This window comes from Mus caroli, unplaced genomic scaffold (assembly GCF_978045245.1).
Source record: "Mus caroli unplaced genomic scaffold, Mus_caroli_1 scaffold_11, whole genome shotgun sequence".
NCBI lineage: Eukaryota > Metazoa > Chordata > Mammalia > Rodentia > Muridae > Mus > Mus caroli.
This window is the reverse complement of record NW_028227266.1, coordinates 43,752,529-43,772,302: the sequence shown is the minus strand read 5'-3', so window position 1 is coordinate 43,772,302 and position 19,774 is coordinate 43,752,529. Positions and strand designations below refer to the sequence as shown.

The 19,774-nt window shown below is 42.5% G+C and overlaps 1 protein-coding gene and 1 non-coding gene across 8 annotated transcripts in view; both read left to right on the top strand.

Annotated features, from left to right (window-relative positions):
* The window catches only part of Rnf214 (ring finger protein 214), a 40,665-nt gene extending 21,670 nt beyond the window's left edge, over positions 1–18,995 (top strand). For 5 of the 7 annotated variants that reach the window (XM_021171838.3, XM_085844611.1, XM_021171833.3 and 2 more), the window contains 9 exons: positions 10,990–11,086; positions 11,306–11,394; positions 13,328–13,418; positions 13,595–13,693; positions 14,771–15,147; positions 15,254–15,386; positions 15,825–15,929; positions 16,191–16,286; positions 17,689–18,995. In XM_021171838.3, the coding sequence (XP_021027497.1) occupies positions 10,990–11,086; positions 11,306–11,394; positions 13,328–13,418; positions 13,595–13,693; positions 14,771–15,147; positions 15,254–15,386; positions 15,825–15,929; positions 16,191–16,286; positions 17,689–17,754 (1,153 nt within the window). In that variant the 3' untranslated portion in view covers positions 17,755–18,995. The remainder of the gene's footprint in view (positions 1–10,989; positions 11,087–11,305; positions 11,395–13,327; positions 13,419–13,594; positions 13,694–14,770; positions 15,148–15,253; positions 15,387–15,824; positions 15,930–16,190; positions 16,287–17,688) is intronic. The other 2 variants (XM_029481068.2, XM_021171836.3) reach the window with 1 other exon arrangement.
* Positions 3,326–3,432, top strand: LOC115031971 (U6 spliceosomal RNA). Its single transcript, XR_003837629.1, has one exon. It is a non-coding gene; the product is annotated as a U6 spliceosomal RNA (small nuclear RNA).
* Positions 18,996–19,774: the final 779 nt, after the last annotated feature.

The following is a 19,774-nucleotide window of genomic DNA, read 5'->3' as shown; positions in this document are numbered from 1 at the left end:
AGGTCCATGAGAGGCCCTGTCTGAAAAACATAAGCTAGAGGACTGGGGAGGTCGGTCAGTGTTTCCTATGAAACACAGAACCTGAGTCTGTATCCCCAGCACTCATGTGAAAAGCCTGCCTTGGCCTTTAGCATCTAAAACACCCCCCCCCAGCCCCCCACACTGGGAGAGCACTTTTTAGCTGCCTGTCCTGTCTTGTCCATTCCCCCCACTTCTTATTTATTTTTGGTTTTTCGAGACAGGGTTTCTCTGTGTAGCCCCGGCTCTCCTGGAACTCACTCTGTAGACCAGGCTGGCCTTAAACTGGAGATCCGCCTGCCTCTGCCTCCCAAGTGCTGGGATTAAAGGCGTGCACCACCACCTGGCTTGCTTGCTGCTTTGCTGCTTGCTTCTCCCCCTCTCTCCTTCCCTCTTTTCCTCCCTCACCCCTTTCTTTGTTTCTTTTCTTTCAAGCTTACAAAAGCACTATGGAGTGGGCCTTTAATGAATTAGGGACCCTGCCTGCACTTTGAAAAGTGCAGCTCCCTCCCTCTCCAGGGCTTCTGGTACCTCTCTGTGCTCGCGGGGATTCTGGGCCCTTGCCCCTTGTCCTTTATACATTTGGCTAGTTCTGCCCACATAATTGTTCCTTTTGCTCACCAAGCAAACTACTGGAAAAGCATCTGGGTTGTATCTCCGTGTTTGGAAATGTCTAGCACAGTGGGGCTACTCTTAAAGATGTTGAATCATGAAGAATTCATCCCAGTAATGTTTTTCTATATCTAATCATTCTGTGTATGATTGCTTTGTTTTGAGAAACTGGTTTCAAGCCCAGCTTAGTGATTTTAGCCTATATGCTTGGTACTTAGGAGGTGGAGGTAGGATGATCCTTGAAGTCCACTTCAAGGTCAGCCTCCTATACATAATGAATGAGGCAAGCCAGAACTACCTGAGATCTGTGCCAGCACCCACACACACCTAAAAGATAGGGAAAGGTTTTGTAGAAGGTTGTCTTAAGATCAGGAAATACATCTTTGATTTCACTCTCCACTGTTTTAGTTCGACTTTGCTTCCTTGCCCTTCCTTATCTAGAGTGTACCACAATTCTGCACAAAGTCCTTAGGTTGGAAACTTAGAGATCCTAATTCTTATCTGTGCCTCTAACATGCAGAGGAATTTCATGGGACACTTGGCATTTGCGCCCTTATTCCAAGGAAGTATTCCTACTGCTACTTGTCAGAGGGAAAATGATGTTTAGTTCTGTTTTTGAGTCAGTCTCATTATGTAGCCCTGGCTATATAGACTAAGCTGATTTCAAATTCATAGAGATCCTCCTATCTCTGCCTTCCAAGTACTGGGATTAAAGGTATGTGATATTGTGCCTGGCTGATAGAATGATGTATTTGTATTTTAGTTCCTCTGAGGAAAGTTGTTTGGCATTTATAAAGTTCTTACTATTTGTTAGAGTGCATCTAAGGCATTTTGCTTATGCTAACTCATTTAGTCTACACAGTGGTGCTAGAGAAGGTTGATTCCTGTGTTCTTCCCACTTTATATTCTATGGAATCAAGGCAGAGAAAAACTCACTGGCCAAGTAGTGCAGAGTAGTGAGGCTGGGAGTGCAACCCAGTTGGCCTCAGTTCCAGAGCCTGTGGCTTGCCTGGCTTACCCTCCTCTGATGTCTGACTGCATCACTTTTGTCATTAGCTTGTGTTAGTTACACAGAGACATTTGTTATGGCATTATTTATAATTGTCATATTGAAGATAACAAGGAAGGAGCTGGAGACATGGCTCTGCAGTCTCTGGCTGCTCTTCCAGAGGACCCACATAGCTGCTCACAACCAGGAGTCTGTTACTCCAGTCCCAGGGAATCCAGCACCCTTTTCTGGCCTCTAAAGATACTTCATGCACATGCTACACAGGATACATACAGGCAAAACACCCATACACACATGTATGTGCACACCCACAGTAAAGATTAAAGTTCACACAGTCATCCAGATTTAAAAAAACAATAACAAGGAAAATATTAGGTTGGTAATGGTAGACCTGTATAATGGACAGCAATTTCTGTCTTTTTTTTTTAATTTTTAGATTTATTATTGTTATTTTTATGTATATGAGTATTTTGCTTACATGTATATCTGTGTACCACAAGCATACCTGGTGCTCATGGAGGTCAGAAGAGGGCATCAGATCATCTAGAACTAGAGTTATTAATGATTGTGAACCACCTGTGGGTGATCGGACTTGAACCTGGGTCCTCTACAAGAGCATCCAGTTCTTTCAACTACTGAGTCATCTCTCTAGGCCTGGACTGCTATATCAATTCACAAGTTTTGTTTTGTCTTTGATTTTTGTGTGTGTGTGTGTGTACATTTACACATATGTACATGTGTATGCATATTACATATATATTATATATCTTATATATTATACACACATATATATGGGACTTTTTTTAGTGTTTAATCATCTTTGTATGTGTGTCTTTGTGTATGTGTTTATGCCACTGTGTGGATGTGGAGGTTCTTGCCTTCCTTGCTTGAGACTGGGTCTCTTTGTTGTTTTTGCCAGCTAGCCTGTAAGCTTCTAGACACTCCTTCTCATCTCTGTAAGAGTGCTGTGATTCCAGATACACACCACTGCCTGCTGCCCTAGCTTGATCTAAATTCTGGGCATTTTAATTTTCCTGCTTGCACTGTGAGTGCTTTACCTACTGAGCCATCTCCCTAGCTTCCCCACCTCTTTGTTTTGCCTTCTGAGACAGGGTCTTCCACTGAAGCTCAGGCTAGCTATAGAACACAATAGTCCAAACTATTGCCAAGCTCATGGAAATTCCCCTGCCTTAACTTCCCCAGAATTGGGATTACAGATGTGACTCACCCACTCCTGACTGTAATGGTTGACATTTTTATATATAATATGGTTATGAGAAGTTGAACTTAAAATTCAAACTTAAAAAATAAGATCTTGGGGGTGGAGAGATGGCTCCGTAGTTAAGAGCACTTGCCATGGGTTCTGTTTCCAACACCAACAGGGCACCTAACAGTGGTTTGTAACTGCAATTCCAGAGAGTCTAATACTTTCTTCTGGCTTTCCTGGATACTGCAAGAATGTAGTGCTCAGACATACATGCAGGCAAACCAATCACACTCACAAAAAATAAATGAATTGTTCCAGGTGTGCTGGAACATGCCACCCATGTAACCCAGTAGCCCAGAGGTACGGGCAGGTAAATTTGAAGCCAGCCTGGTCTATAGAGCACATTCTTGGCTAGCCATGGCTATGTAATGAGACCCTGTCTCTAATAAGTAAATGAATACATATTAACAAAACATTTAATGCTTGCGTCTTAGACAGCACATATACTAAACTTAGGATGATACAGAGATTAGCACGGCCCTTGTGTAAGGATGACACGCAAATTCATGAAGCGTTCCATATTTTAAAAAATTAATATGGGCAGAAGATACAGTCCAGTTTTATAACACTTACCTGGAGCAGACTAGACCCTCGGTTAAATTCCAGCAATACTTAACAAAAACAACCCCAAATATGGTGTCTTAGTTTGCATATGGTAGATATCTTATTAAAAACATTGTGTTTTTTGAGTCAGAGTCCTATACTTTTATTCAGTCTGGACTGAAGTTCATTATGTAGTCCAGGCTAACTTCAAACGCATAGCAAATCTCCTGCTTAGCCTCCCAGCTGCTGGGGTCACAAGTGTGAGTCACCACACATAGCTCATTCTTTACGTGTGCTTTCTCAGTTAGAAAGCAGTGACATATGCTTTTTCATCCCAGCCATGATGCAAATACTGTTGTTGTTATGAATGGAGAAATTGATGTCTTCAGAGATAAAGTAACTTGTCATATAAACAGTACCAAACAGTTGGGAACTCTATATTAATTATTTTTGTTTTCTAAAATTTTAAAAATTTGTTTGGCTCCTATGATAAAGAATAAAGCTAAAGGGCTGGAGAGATGGCTCAGTGGTTAAGAGGTTCTGAGTTCAGTTCCCAGCTCACTACCATCTGTAATGGGATCTGATGCCCTCTTCTGGTGGTGTCTGAAGACAGCAACAGTGTACCTACATAAAACAAACAAATAAATCTTTAAAATAAATAAAGTTAATTTAAAAAATATATAAACATATCAAGACCTGCAATAAGCCAAGATTGTATAATGTGATAGAATTTATTAATTTTAACCACTGATACCCAAAAACTAAGTATGAGAAATAATAGAAGTATGGGGTTGAAAGAAATGAGACAGATTTTAAAACTTTAGCTGGGTATTGCAGCTCATCTGACTACTCTCAGCACTTGGGAGGCTGAGGCAGGAGAATTGTTGCAAGTTGTACTCTGGTCTGGGCTACAGAATGAGGCTGTCAAAATCAAAAGCCAGAAAACACCTAATGGATTGTTTTCTTCCAAAAGTGGGAACTGGTATGTGTGGGATTTTTCTTTCATTGTTTTGTTTTGTTTACACTTATTTACTTTGTGTGTGTGGGTGTGTATGTGCACACCATAGCACACATGTAGAGGTTAGAGGACAATTTTCAGAAACTAGTTATTTTCTTCTACCATGAGAGTTCCAAGGATTGAACTTCAGACTTGGTGGCAAGCACCTTTACTCTGTGAACAGTCTTGTTTTGTATGTGTTTTACATAATGTATTATTTTACATAATGTATTATTTGAAAATCTGATGGTTATGTTATACAGCTAGCATATAAGGAAGCTGAGTATTTTTTATCATTGTTACGAAACTTACCCATTTATTTAATTTTAACTTTATTTTATGTGTATGGGGATTTTTCCCAGCACTATTAGTCACTTGTATATAATACCTGGGAAGCCAGGAGGGGGCAGCAATTTCCTTAGAGTCAAAGTTAGATGGTTGTGAGCCAATATGTGAGTACTAGAAACCACGCCCCAGCTCTTCTGAAAGAGCAGCCATCTCTCCAGCCTCTCCCAAGTTTTTTCACTAATAAAAACATTATTATGCTTATTAATTAATTAATTAATTTGGGTGTGTGTACTGGCTAGTTTTATGTCAGACACAAGCTAGAGTCATTTGGGAAGAGGGGACTCTCAATTGAGAAAATGCCTCTATAGGCATCGTTTTCTTAATTAGTGGTGTAAGAGGGCTCAACCCATTATCCCACTCCTGGACTGGTGGTCCTGGATGCTGTTAGAAAGCAGGCTGAGCAAGCTCGTAAAGAGAATTCTTCTATGGCCTCTGTATCAGTTCCTGCCCTGATTTCTGTCAGTGATGGACTGTGATGTGGAAGTATAAGCAGAATCAACTCTTTCCTCCCTAAATTGCTTATGGTCATGATGATTTGTCATAGAAGATAGAAACCCTAACTAAGCCAGTGTGTGTGTGTGTGTGTGTGTGTGTGTGTGTGTGTGTGTGTGCAAGCACATGTGCGGACGGCAGAGGTCAGCTTGCAGAAGTCGTTTCCCTTTCCCCTGTGTGGGTCCTAGAGATTGAACTCCGGTCAGACTTAGCAGCAAACACCTTTACCCACTGAGCGTCTTGCCAGCTCTTCCTACCCATTTTTGTTGTCTGATCAGTAGTTCTCTTTTATGTGGATGCCTGTTGTAGGCAAATGCCCAAAGAGAAATAATTTTCATTTGTGAATATGTGGAATTTCCCATAGATATAAGAGGATTTTCTGATATAAGTGTGTACATATATAAATGCATATGTAGCTGCCATATGTATTTAGTAATAGATAGTTTGTTCCTTGAGTATCTATCATTCTTCAAGGATATCACCAGACACAGAAGGCAACTATCTCTTACGCTCTCCTATAATTAGCCCACTGTCAAAGAAAGAATGGGAAATTAGGTGGGACGTCACAGAACTCCACAAAGTGTTCCACACATTCTTTTTTTTAAAGATTCATTTATTTATTTTATGAATATGAGTACACTGTAGCTGTCTTCAGACACACCAGAAGAGAGCATTGGATCCCATTAAAGATGGTCGTGAGCTACCATGTGGTTGCTGGAAATTGAACTCAGGACCTCTGGAAGAGCAGTCAGTGCTCTTAACCTCTGAGCCATCTCTCCAGCCTTGTTCCACACATTCTTATGTGAGAAGATTTCAGTTTTGGAGGTTTATGTGTTTTCCAAGAAGTTATAGCTACCTAGAAGTTTTTAAAGAACAACTAGAGAATTCTTCGTGTGATAGAAGTTAATTTGGAGACCACGTGGCACACCTACTCAGGTCTGTTAGATGAACAGAACTTGTCAGTAGAAATCAGATGCAGATTTATGTCAATAAGTGGATGATGTGTATGTAGCAAACATACCCAGAATCTCAAATAGAGGAGGAGAGTGGAGTTATAAACAAGACGATGTGAGGCAATGAGCCTTAGACACTTCTGTTAGGAGAAATGTTTTGGGGGCTGGAGAGATGACTCCACAGCTGATCTTACTGAGGATGCCAGTTGAGTTACATCAATCCTAGAAACTCCAAAGGTACCCGGCACAGATGTAGTGCACAGCCATACATTCAGACAAAACCCCTATACATATAAGATAAATGAAAAAAATTAAATTAAAAGGAGAATTGCTGCCTTTTGCTGGTCATGGTAACTGGCTTAGTTAGGGTTTTATTGCTGTGAAGACACTATGACCAAGGCAAGGCCTTTTTTTGTTTTTGTTTTTTGTAATAAACTTTTTATTTGTAGAAGGAGATACATGAATAAGTATTATAGATCACACATCTTTACATTGAAATTCTTGCATGATTGCCTGTTCTGCAGGTGTGTATAGACCAGCATTGCCACAAACATTTAAGTAATACATTTCACTATGACCCACTGTGGTAGCCTTGATTGTAGTATTTCCACACCTGGGAAGGGATCTTAATAAGGAATCTTCTTTAAGGCTAGCTTGTGGGCATGACAGTGAGGGAACCTATCTATCTGTCTGTCTGTCTGTCTATCTATCTGTCTATCTATCTACCTATAATTATACCATTTCCCCCATGCCTTCTTTTCTCCCTCCAAACTCTCCCACATACCACCCCCTTTGCTTTCTTTTAAACTTATTATGACCCCTTTTTCTTTAAATGCTGCTGCTGTGACTGCTGGTGATTTTGTGTGTGTGTGTCTGTCTGTCTGTCTGTCTGTCTGTCTTTCTGTCTGTGTCTGTGTCTGTATTCCTAAAAACATAATCCAGCCTGCTGATTCTGTATACTGTTACTTGTATGTATATACTTTCAAGGCTGACCATTTGGTGCTGGATGACAAATTGGTGTGCTCTTCCCTGTGGAAGACTGTTTCTCCAGATCTCAGCATCCCTGTCTTGCCTGTAGTTCTTTGTCTAGGGTTGAGGTCTCATGGGTCCCTTTCACATTAGCATGTCTATTGTATTGTGCTCATTCAGCTCATGCTTGGTCATCCATCTTGGTGAGACTTTATGGGTATAGCTTATGACATTTCTAGGAGGCACAGCCTCACAGCAACCTCTGTGTTCCACTGGTTCGTCCAGCAAAGTACCTGACACAAACAGAGTCCTCATTATACAGCTACATCTTGTATACACTCCCTTGAGTGCCCTTTCCCTCTTCAGTAACTCAAAAGCAACTGCTCAGATTCTTTCTACTTTAATGTTTTGATACTTTGTAGGTTTTATTGGTTTGGGTGGGCAAGTGGAGACGATTATTGCTTACTGTGGTTCTAGGATTGAGCCTAGGGTTTCTCACAGTTGTGTAGTTTTAGTAGGAACTCCATGTGTCTGATTTCCTTGTGTCAGTCTGTCTTGCTACCACTGTGGTGTTCACTGGCCGATGCTTTTGATCCTTGTGGTCCTGGGCTCTGGCTCACCTCTCTTTATCAAATGTCTTCAGCTCTTGACTAGCGAGCTGATGTGGTTTGCTTTTTATGTTCTCATAAGATATTGATGTGGACACCAAACCAGAACAGTAAGTGCCAAGTACCTTGCCAGGCTAATTCCAACTAGGATTTTGCTTTGATGATTTTGCAAGCTGGAAGCTCCAAATTTACATTTCCCTTGGTTTTCCTGTTTTAAGCTTTTTCTACTTTTTACTACTGTAAGCTACACACTGTTCCAAATTCATAAAGTCCCTGGAATTTTGGACTCTGGGATAAGTTAGGTTTGCTACAAAACTTTGTTCACAGACCTACTCTTTATCAAAGGTCTACCCTTGACTCACTGAGAGATGCCCTAAAATAGCAACATCACTGCATCTCCTTTACTTGGAGGCAAGGAAGAAACACTCCAAATTATTGAAGAATAAATGTTATCTGGAAAGTTTTCTCATTTGATATAACATATTCTGCATATGACAGTTGTCCCTCTATACATGCAGGTTTTGTATCCACAGATTCATTCAACTGAGAATCAGAGATACTTAAAAGGACAGAAGGATTCTTGGGGAAATCTGGATATCTAAACTAAACAATGGGTGAGCTCTGAGTTCAATTGAGAGAGCTTAGCTATCCAGAAAGACAGTTGAGACCACTACACACATTTGAATATATATACACATTCATTTTTTTGTTTTGGTTTTCCGAGACAGGGTTTCTCTGTGTAGCCCTGGCTGTCCTGGAACTCACTCTGTAGACCAGGTTGACCTCAAACTCAGAAATCCACCTGCCTCTGCCTCCCGAGTGCTGGGATTAAAGGCGTGCGCCACCATCGCACAGCTGCATATACACATTCATATATACCACACACATACACACATACACAAATACTTGAAAAAATGGCATCTGTGGCACATATCTATTGCCCCAGCACTCAGGAGGCAAAGTCAGGAGGATAATTACAAATGTCAGGCTAGCTTCATCTTCAGGCCAGCTAGGGCTATATAACAGGAACTTTGTTTGCTTGTTTTTGACTTTTTGAGAGAGGGTCTATGTTGTGGGAATTATTAAAATAGATTAGCAGGCACGTTCCTGCGCTTGTGCCTCTGCCTGGCCAAGCACTGGTGGGCATTGGCTGACCTGTTTTATCTCATGGAGACTCTCTGGCCTGGAGCTCTTGAAACATCTCCACCCAGCTTGCTAGGTTCCCACTGGCCGGTTGTTACCAATCCCCCATGGCCTTTGTGGTACACATCTGGCAAACCCACGTATTACCTTTCTCTCTTGAACCCAGACAAGCTGCCATGTAAAGGAGACCACAACACAAACTTAGTTTAGAAACAATGGTAACTCAGTCTCTGGGTGCAGCAACTTAAAATCTTGTAAGCCTTATTAAAATCTGATTCCTTTGGTGGCAAATCCTTGAGGATCTGCAAAGCAACTCTTATAAGAACAACATTTAAATGGGGCTGGCTTACAGGTTCAGAGTTCAGTCTATTGTCATCAAGGTGAGAACATGGCAGCCTGCAGGCAGGCATGGTGCAGGAGGAGCTGAAAGTTCTACATCTTCATCAGAAGGCTGCTAGCAGATACTGGCTTCCAGGTAGCTAGGATGAGGGTCTTAAAGCCCACATCCACAGTGACACACCTACTCCAACAGGGCCACACCTTCTAATCCTGCCACTCCCTGGACAATCCATCACAGTAACTCATTTAAATCCAAGCAATGGGGAAGCAGAAACAAGAGGAATGCTGTAAATTTGAATCTAATGTGGGCAACATAGAGACCATATCTGATAAACAAAACAAAACTAAACTAAAAACACAAGGTGTGGTGATGCAGGTGTTTGGGTCCAGTACTCAGAGATCAGACATTTTGACATTTTGGTCAGCCTGGTCTATACAACATGTTCCAGGACAGCTAGAGCTATATAGTGAGACCCTGTCTTTAAGGACAAAACAACAAAACCAACTAAGAAAGGAAGAGAAAGAATAAATTGTACTTTAAATATGTAAGGTTATCAGAAAAACAAAACTAATAAACTCACTTGTCTCTATAGAGAAAATCATGAGCATTTCTCTTAGTGTGTAACTCTCCCTATTTTCTTTTACCTTTTTAAAATGCATTGCAGAAAATGTAAATCATGTTCATTTCATTCTTTCCATGAACCTGAGTAGCCCATGCTTTTAGCTCACAGTCAAGTGTAATATGAGAAAATTCTCCTGGTCTATTCCACAATGGCTTCTTTAGTCCTGAGTAAGAGGGTCAGCTGTCCCAGTTTAATACAGAAAGACCCATCTCCTAGGAGATATTTCAGTGCTAGGCAAACTAAAACAGTCACCTTAATCCTGAAAGTGAATATCACCAACCCTAGGGTAGGTTGGGGTAGGAAACATTTTAGAATGGAAGAGATGGATAAAAATGAGAAGTGCTAGGTATGATGGAAATACATCTTCTTGTTTGAAGTAGAATCTCACTCTGTAGCCCAAGCTGGCCTAAAACATAATTGTGTAACCTAGGCTGTCCTTAAATTGTGGCAGTCCTCTTGTATTAACGTACTCAAGTACTAGAATCACTACCAAAATCCTTCACCACCCACCATATCCAGTTCACATCTTCCTTTTGAAGAATTTTACTGTACTTAGGAAATGCAGAGATTGGTGAGCTAGCTAATAATAAGTGCTACATTGAGTGTGTGTTAGAGGTAAGTATTAACCGGCCCAGCATTTGCTCCTATGTTCTTCACAGCCCACATTGAAAGGCCCACAGTTTTGACTGCTCTGAAAACATGGAACATTGTGTCCCATACGGGATTTTGTTTCTTTGAAACAGGGTCTCACGTTGTAGTCTACGAAGCAATCCACCTGCCTTAGCCTTCCAAGGACTAGGATTATAGGCATGAGCTACTATGCCCAGCTAAGTTTGGGCTTGAAGAGATATTCCTTTCCTGCACTGGGTAACTGTTTTTAAGCAAGTGGAAAAGTGAACATGTCCCATGTTGGTGCTGTTTGAAATTTAGACCATTCTATACATCATTTGTCTCTCTCTGGAGTGAGGCCTGGGAGTGAGGTTTCACAACCCCTCTGCGCAGCCTAGGGTTTGCCTCAGCAAACTTCATTTCCTTCTTTAATCTTGTTCTTGGCTTCTCACTGTACAGAGAAGTGTGGGAAATGGAACTGGATAGACTCAAGAACCAGGATGGTGAAATCAGCCGGAATATTATGGAAGAGACAGAGCGGGCCTGGAAAGCAGAGGTAAGAAGAGACAGTGTCTTCCCTCAGAGCCTGGGTTTTGTGCTCCCAAGTGCTATACAGTTTTGATACAAGAGCATTAGAAGCCTGGGAACATTTGTTCTAATTACAAGTAGTTTGTGATTATAAAGTTAACAAGTTCTCTCTCCCTCTCCCTTCCCCTCCCCCCTCTTTCTCTCTCTCTCTCTCTGGGGTGTGTGTGTGTGTGTGTGTGTCCCTTAGATCCTGTCACTAGAGAGCCGGAAGGAGTTGCTGGTGTTGAAACTGGAAGAAGCAGAAAAAGAAGCAGAACTTCATCTGACTTACCTCAAGTAAGTGTCTCCCTCTAAGGCCTAGGCTGGCAGGCCTGGCTTGCATCTATCTTCACAAGACTCTTAAGGCCTATCTGTGTGTGTACCTGCAATCGCTCAAGGGTTTCTCGTTCATGTTCTTTCTTCACTTTCTCACTCTTTCCTCTTCTTATAGTTTTATACTTTTTATCACTGTATTTCTGTTTGAACAAATACTCTCTGCTAAAACTATAATCTAGGTCTTTGGAGCTCTGTTTCTTCCATGGCCATTTCTCCTCTGTCTGCCCCAGGATTTAGAAGATCCCTATAGCATTTTCAGGCAGGCAAGAACCCTTTTTGTGGGATGATGTCATGAACCAGGCATGGTGTTACTTTCCTGTAATACCAGTACTTGGGAGTCTGAGGCAGAAATATTGAAAGTTTCAGGCCAAGATGATCTACATGGGAGACCCTCTCTCGGACAGAAAAGTACTACCATTTATGTGAAGCAGATGACGTAGAATCTTGGGTTTCTCTAGCATTTCTCTCCCACCTCTTTTTTCAAAGACCATTATCCAACAACTGTGTCTCAGCATAGAACTGGAGCTCGGGGCAAAAACCCAGGCTCTGGCAGCCTTGCCAGGCTGTGCTCAGTCACTCATCTCAGTCTACCAGTTAAAGAGATTAGTGATGGGGAAAAGCAGAGAAGATGTAATCAATGTGGCTACATTGGGAAGAATAATAAAGGGACCCAGAAATGCCAAAATTACCAACATGAGCTTTAGGTTCATCTGTTTATATAAAGACTTTTTATTCTTATTTCTGTGTGCATGCTTGAGTGTATGCACGTGTACAGGTACCCATAGACAGATGTCAGGGGTATCAGATGCCCACAGTTGGAGTTATAGGCAGTTGTGTAGTGCTCAATGTGCATGCTAGGAACCAAACTTCATTCTTCTGCAGAAGCAGCAAGCACTATTAACTGCTAAAACATCATTTCTCCAATCCTAGAGCTTTGCTTGAGATAGGATGTTGTATAGTCAGGCGGCCTGGAACACATGATTCTTCTCCCTGTACTTCAGAATGTTTGGTGTATAGGTTTACATCACCACATGGCACTGAACTTCAGGTTTAAATAGAGGAGATATTGAGGCAAGGGACAAGAGGTGTAAATAATTAACCAGTGTGGCTCAAGATGTGCTCTCATTGATATTTGTCTCGTACTTGTTCTGCAAGGTGATCTGAAGAAGTCCCATAGCTGTCATCACATGTGGAGATTAGTCCGGTTCCTACAAGATGACCCCTTCTACTCTAGGGTACAGGCTAACCCTCGTGGATAATTGCCCTCATCAGGAGGGGACAGTTTTTTTTTTTCAATTTTTTATTAGATATTTTCTTCATTTACATTTCAAATGCTATCCTGAAAGTTCCCTATACCCTCCCCCAGGAGGGGACAGTGTTATATTGGAAGTTTTATTCCTCCTGGAACTTTGGTGACTGTGACTTCAGGACAGTTGTCTCTGTGCCATCATCATCAAAAGGAAGAGGGTACTATAGATTAGATACTTGCTGATAAGTGACATAGGTGAGCTAAGTGACATGCTAATGCAGAGGCAAGCGCACAAAATGAGGCCGAAGTGCTCAGCTGTCATCTTTTAGTTATCATGAGAGACCAAGTATAGAGGCAATGCTTTTTGGCCCAAACTGTTTCTAACCCTGTATTTTCCATAAATCAAGAATTGATTGTCAGTCAAGTGGTGGTGGCAGTGAACAGCTTTAATCCCAGCATTTGGGAGGCAGAGAGGTAGGCATATCTCTGTGAGTTCAAGGGTAGCCTGGTTTACAAAGCAAGTTCCAGGACAGTTAAGGCTACACAGAGAGAGACCCTGTTTTGAAAAACAAACAAATAAACAAAGATTGTTTGATTGTTATTGTTTTGTTTTATGAAGTCTATGAATTCTTTGTGTTTTGAAAGGTCAACTCCTCCAACCCTAGAGACAGTTCGTTCCAAACAAGAGTGGGAGACAAGACTGAATGGAGTTCGGATAATGAAAAAGAATGTTCGGGTAGGTGTAGTTAGCAGTGATGATTCAGTCAGCCCCATTTGTGCTTAACCTCTCCTGATAGTAGGTTGTTAGGCAGCCTTTGCACTGCTGCACAGAGCTGCTCCGCTCTCCTGTGGGTTCCAAGGTCCACTCAGCCTAGCAGTGGAAGACAATCCTTTCTCTTCCTCTTGTTCCAGGACCAGTTTAATAGTCATATCCAGCTAGTGAGGAATGGAGCCAAGCTGAGCAGCCTTCCTCAGATCCCTACCCCAACTTTGCCTCCACCACCCTCAGAGGTAAGAGTGCTGGCTCCGAGGAGTCCATCCTGTGTGTGTTGTTAGCAGAATCACAGTTGTCTGCTTGCTCTTTTTTTTTTTTTTTTTCTTTTTTTTTTCACCCCCGAGACAGGGTTTCTCTGTGTAGCCCTGGCTGTCCTGGAACTCACTTTGTAGACCAGGCTGGCCTCGAACTGAGAAATCTGCCTGCCTCTGCCTCCCGAGTGCTGGGATTAAAGGCGTGTGCCACCATGCCCGGTCTGCTTGTTCTTTTAACAAAGACATTGGAGCCGTTCTTAGTGCCAGAGTGGAAGAGTTGCTCATTGACTTCTGCACTTTTCTCTCTCTCTTTAAAAAACCACAAAAAACCACACAAAAAACATTGTTTTGATTTGATTTTGGCTGTCCTGGAACTGTGTAGACCTGGCTGGTCTCAAACTTACATAGATCTGCCTGCCTCTACCCCCTGAATTGCTGGGATTAAAGGCATGCACCACCACCACCACCCAACTCCTAAAATTTTTTTTGTATATATCTATATTTACATAATGTATGTGTGAATGCATGCTTGTATACATGTGCACATATGGTGTGTATGTGTATATGTGTGTGTGTGTGTGTGTTCCTATATACTTTGGCCAGAAGTCACCATTGGGTTGCTTTCTACCTTTTAGGGTTTGTTTGTTTGTTTGTTTTGCTTGTTTGTTTGAGACAAGGTCTTACTCAGTATGAGTAACTCATTATGTAGACCAAGCGATCCATCTGCCTGCTTTCTGAGTGCTGGAACTAATGATATGCATTTACCACACCTAGCCTGTCTACCTTATTTTTGAGACAGGGTCTCTTGCTGAACCTAGAACTCGGGGATTAGCTAAACTGGCTAGCCACTGTGGGGATCTGCTTGTCTCTGCCCCTACAGCATTAGTGTTACAGATATATGCCCCAGTATAGGCTTTTATGTGGATGATGGGATATGAACTCAAGTCCTTATGCTTGCAAGGCAAGTACTTTACCAACTAAACCATCTCCTTGTCCTTTGCTCCAGTTCCTAATCTTTTCTCCCCATCTCTTTTGTCGTCTATCTCTTCCCGTTTGCAGGCAGATTTCATGCTTCAAGTATTTCAGCCCAGTCCCTCTCTGACCTCTCGGATGCCCTTCTCTATCGGGCAGGTCACTATGCCTATGGTTATGCCCAGTGCAGATCCTCGCTCTTTGTCTTTTCCGATCTTGAACCCTGCCCTTTCCCAGTCCAGCCAACCTTCTCCACCTCTTTCCGGCTCACATGGGAGAAATAGCCCTGGCTTGGGTTCCCTGGTCAGCCCTCATGGTCCACACATGCCTCCTGCTGCCTCCATCCCGCCTCCCCCAGGCTTGGGCGGTATTAAGGCTTCTTCTGAAACTCCCCGGCCCCAACCAGTAGACAAACTGGAGAAGATCCTGGAGAAGCTGCTGACTCGGTTCCCACAGTGCAATAAGTAAGTGTCATTAAGGACCGGTTCAGGATCTGTCAGAGAACAAGGAGGCTGTGTGGGTGTTCCCAGGAAAGCTGACTTTATTTCCCTCAACATTGTTTGTTCTCAGGGCCCAGATGACCAACATTCTTCAGCAAATCAAGACAGCGCGTACCACCATGGCGGGCCTGACCATGGAGGAACTAATCCAACTGGTAGCCGCACGACTGGCCGAGCATGAACGGGTGGCGTCAAGCACTCAGGTAAGAGGAGCCTCAGGGAGAGAGCTTAGGCCTGCCGAGAGGTTGAGGAAGAAGCCAACCAGAAGATCTGGACGTGAGGAGATCAGAGCAAGGAGTATCTGCTCTACTTTTTTAATCATCAAAAGTGAATTTCTTTCTTTCTTTCTTTCTTTTCTTTCTTTCTTTCTTTCTTTCTTTCTTTCTTTCTTTCTTTTTTTAATCAAATTTATTCGTGTGTGTGTGTGTGTATGTTGTGTGTTGTGTGGAAGTCGAAAGACAACTTGTGGGAGTCCATTTTCTTTTACCATGTGAGTTCCAGGAATTGAATTCAGGTCATCAAGCTTATGTGCAGGCAAGCTCCTTTACCCTCCGAGCCATCCTGCTGGCCCCAGTTTCTTTTTTGATACATGCTGTTGCTCAGACTCTCTTCCCTCACTCTGAAATTATTTCTACCCACAGCCACTTGGTCGGATCCGGGCTTTGCACCCTGCTCCTCTGGCCCAAATCAGTCCCCCAATGTTCTTGCCTTCTGCCCAAGTTTCATACCCTGGAAGGTCTTCACATGTAAGACTCTTTTCTTTTAACACTGGGATGTGGAGAAGCACAGGGTGAGGAGGGAGTGGGCTACAGGTAAGGATGCTAGAGGAAACCATCATCTCCACAGCAGGGTTGTTTGCAGCCCTACAGGGAACACGCTGCAAGCACTTTAGGCAGAATCTAGGTTAGGACTTGAGTTTTTGCTCCATGGAACAAACGGATGGAGTCATGGGCATAGCAGGCAAGGTGACTCGGAGGTTGGCTGTGACCAGACTTCTTGTTCCACAGGCTCCACCCACTTGTAAACTGTGTCTGATGTGTCAGAAACTTGTCCAGCCCAGTGAGCTGCACCCGATGGCCTGCACCCACGCGTTGCACAAGGAGGTAGGTATTGTATGTCATTATGGCTTCTACTCTGACAGCTGAGGTAATTTTGCTTGACTATTTTACTAAGTTGATCCTCATCATTAGTATGTAATCATAAAGTTTTCAGTCATTATGGCCTCGCCATCAGTAGAGCTCAGAATCTGCAGCTAGAAGCTCAGATTTTTACCCCATTCTCTGCAGGTGACTCATAAGCAGCTTCTCCTTAAACACTGATTAACACATATTTTCTTGGATATGCTTTGCTTGAGCTGAGAAGAGTGATAGGGCCTAAATAGGGGATTAGTAATTGCAGTACCAGAATAGTATATACACAGACACACACACACACACACACACACGAGTAAATTTGATTTAAAAAAAGAAAGAAAGAAATTCACTTTTAATGATTAAAAAAGCAGAGCAGATACTCCTTGCTCTGATCTCCTCACGTCCTGCCATCTTCACTGACAGACTCACAGGTAACCCTGGCAGCAGCGGGTGACTCCTTTTTTTTTTTGGTTTTTCGAGACAGGGTTTCTCTGTATAATTCTGGCTGTCCTGGAACTCACTTTGTAGACCAGGCTGGCCTCGAACTTAGAAATTCTCCTGCCTTTGCCTCCCAAGTGCTGGGATTAAAGGTGTGCGCTTCCACGCCCAGCCCAACCCTAGGTGACTCCTCCTTAACCTTTTTATTTCGTTCATTTTGTTTTTCCAAGTAGAAACTGGGTTAACATCTAAATTCTTTCAACTCCTTATGTAGGTAAGAATGACCTTGAACTTTTTTTTTAACCTTGAACTTGTGATCCTCTTGCCCCCACCTCCTGTGTGCTAAGATTACAGGTGTGTGTTACCACACATGGTTTCTGTGGTATTGTGGATCCAACCCATGGCTGTCTGCATGCTATGCAAGGACTGGAAACTACATCTTTAGCCCAGCATTTATATTCTTGATAAGAAAAAACTCTGAGGCCACACACTCATGCATTGAGTACATATTTTTTTAACAGTAGAAAAAAGACACCTGTGTTAACCTCAGTCCTCCATGCACATATGCACATGCACTAGCATGTTTTCATACTAACATGTGCATACAACACATAACACACAGAAAGACCACTGAAATGGCCCTGCTAGTCCATCTGATCCCTGTGAGAATTTTTGAGAGTTAGATCTTGTGATCCTTTTTTTTTTGGTTTTTCGAGACAGGGTTTCTCTGTGTAGCCCTGGCTGTCCTGGAACTCACTCTGTAGACCAGACTGGCTCGAACTCAGAAATCTGCCTGCCTCTGCCTCCCAGTGCTGGGATTAAAGGCGTGTGCCACCACGCCCGGCTAGATCTTGTGATCTTTAATGGCACTCTCTGCTGACCTACTTTGTTTCCCAGCTAAGTCTGAGGTATATGTGTGTCTCTTTCTTTCCAGTGTATCAAATTCTGGGCCCAGACCAACACAAATGACACTTGTCCCTTTTGCCCAACTCTTAAATGATGGACCCGACTGGGGAGGAAGAAGAGGAGAAACGGATGCGAACAGGAAGCGCGGGTTCAAGATTTCTAAAACTCTATATATTTATACAGTGACATATACTCATGCCGTGTACATTTTTATTATATAGGTAATGTGTGTATAGAAAGTCTGTATTCAAATGTTCGTAATGAAAGTATGTATATAATGCAGAAACACCCCTTTCCCCCTCATCTTGCAGTTTTTTGGGGGATGCAGACTGTAGGGATATATGATGTTTAATTTGGCCTTGAAATCATGATCCCTGCATAGGGCTGTTGTCTAACCCATCTAGGAAGCTGCTGTTGCTGTAAGGCCATCCTGCTTTGGTTTGTCCCAGCCTCTAGTCCATTTTTATAAGGCTCGTGTATGCAGATGTGAAGTCTGGTGCTCACCTGCTGTGCATCCAGATGCTGGCCTTGCAGGGGCCTTCAAGCCTTGGCGTTAATTTAGCCACTCTACTCCAATAGACAAAATGATACTGACTGAGGGGAACAAATGTAACTCTGATAGTTTGATTCTTCATTGAACATTTTACTATGTTAATGCTCATTATTTATACATTGATATCAGGTATACAGGATATTCTGTTTTATGTCAGTAAAATCCACAATCCAAGAACAACAAAATCAGGTTCCATTTCTCCCACCATCTTCTGTCTACTCTGCTTTCTAGATAGAAAAGCACAATTCACAGATTTTTCCCCTGGGCCAAGCCACCACCCCTTGTTGCTACTGGTTTAGCCTCCACTAAGCACTGACCGGCCAGGCTTGCAAAGTGCTCACCCTTCCATTCCTCTGGTTTCCTAATCTAGCTATCCCCTCCCCCCAAAGGTTAAGGCAGTTGGTTCACCACCAAGTGATTTGGTGACCTTAGGTGAGCTCCAGACAGGCACTGGGGTGAGATGTCTGTGCAAAATTACTTGCAGAATAATCATGGGATGTTGGACTTCATTTATCAATCAAAAATGCTATGAAGGATACATTCCCTGTCTAGAATACAGTGGAGACAATGAGATGAAGGAAGGTGGTACAGTTGTAAGCTATGCTTTGTGGATTCCCATCTGGAGGAAGATAGGTTTGCCACCTCCACTTACTGAGTTCTTCTGGTTTTCATGTCTGAGACAGCTGTGGCTCTGAGAACCTTGAGTCTTTTCCAATCTTTATCTTTACTCCTACAGGAAATGGCTTTAATTACCTTCTTTTTTTTTTTTTTTTTTTTTTTCAGAATTAAACAAGTGTTAATTGAGAAAAAAAAATGCATCAGGGGGAAGGGTAACATTATGCTACTGACAATTGATGCTTTCCCATTCTGGGACCGGGGATGCTTATTGAGTCTAGCAGTTTCTATTAGGATAGCAAAGACTTTGTCCTTTCTGAGCTAACTAAATTCTCTTTTGTTTTTCTCTGCCTTGCCTATGAGCTCATGGATGAATTCTTTTCTCTTGCCTTATTGTCCAGGTTGATTGATAAGCATGTTTAGGGGTGAACTTCCCAGGGTTACCTTAGCATCTTTAAGGGGGAATGGCCTGAGTCTTCAACTTTTTAGAGGTCAGGTGACCTCCTTTCTTTGGTTAATGAAGTACTTCTGTCTTCTTGTCTCCAGTTTGGTAGTACTTGAACAGAAAAAAGTGGCAAAATGGAAGTCTGCTTCCTTTGTTTATTTCATGTGGCGGATTCATTTTCTGTCTTAAGATTGCTCTCTCCCTTCAACTGTGCAGCATCCAGCACTAGCTATGTAGTACCTCATTGTCACCTGAAAACTGTACATTGAAAGTGAGCATAAAGAATGTTGTGTTTAGTTAAATATAGTGGCACAAGGCTGTAATCATGGCATATGGGAGGTGGACACACAGGAGGGTCAGGAGTTCAAGGCTAGCCTGGGCTACATGAGACCATATCTCATCCTCCTGGCCCCTTCCCCTACAGACACACATACATTCACACACACACAGACACACGGTTTCTATCGAGGAGTTGTGGCACACACCTGTAATCCTAGCACT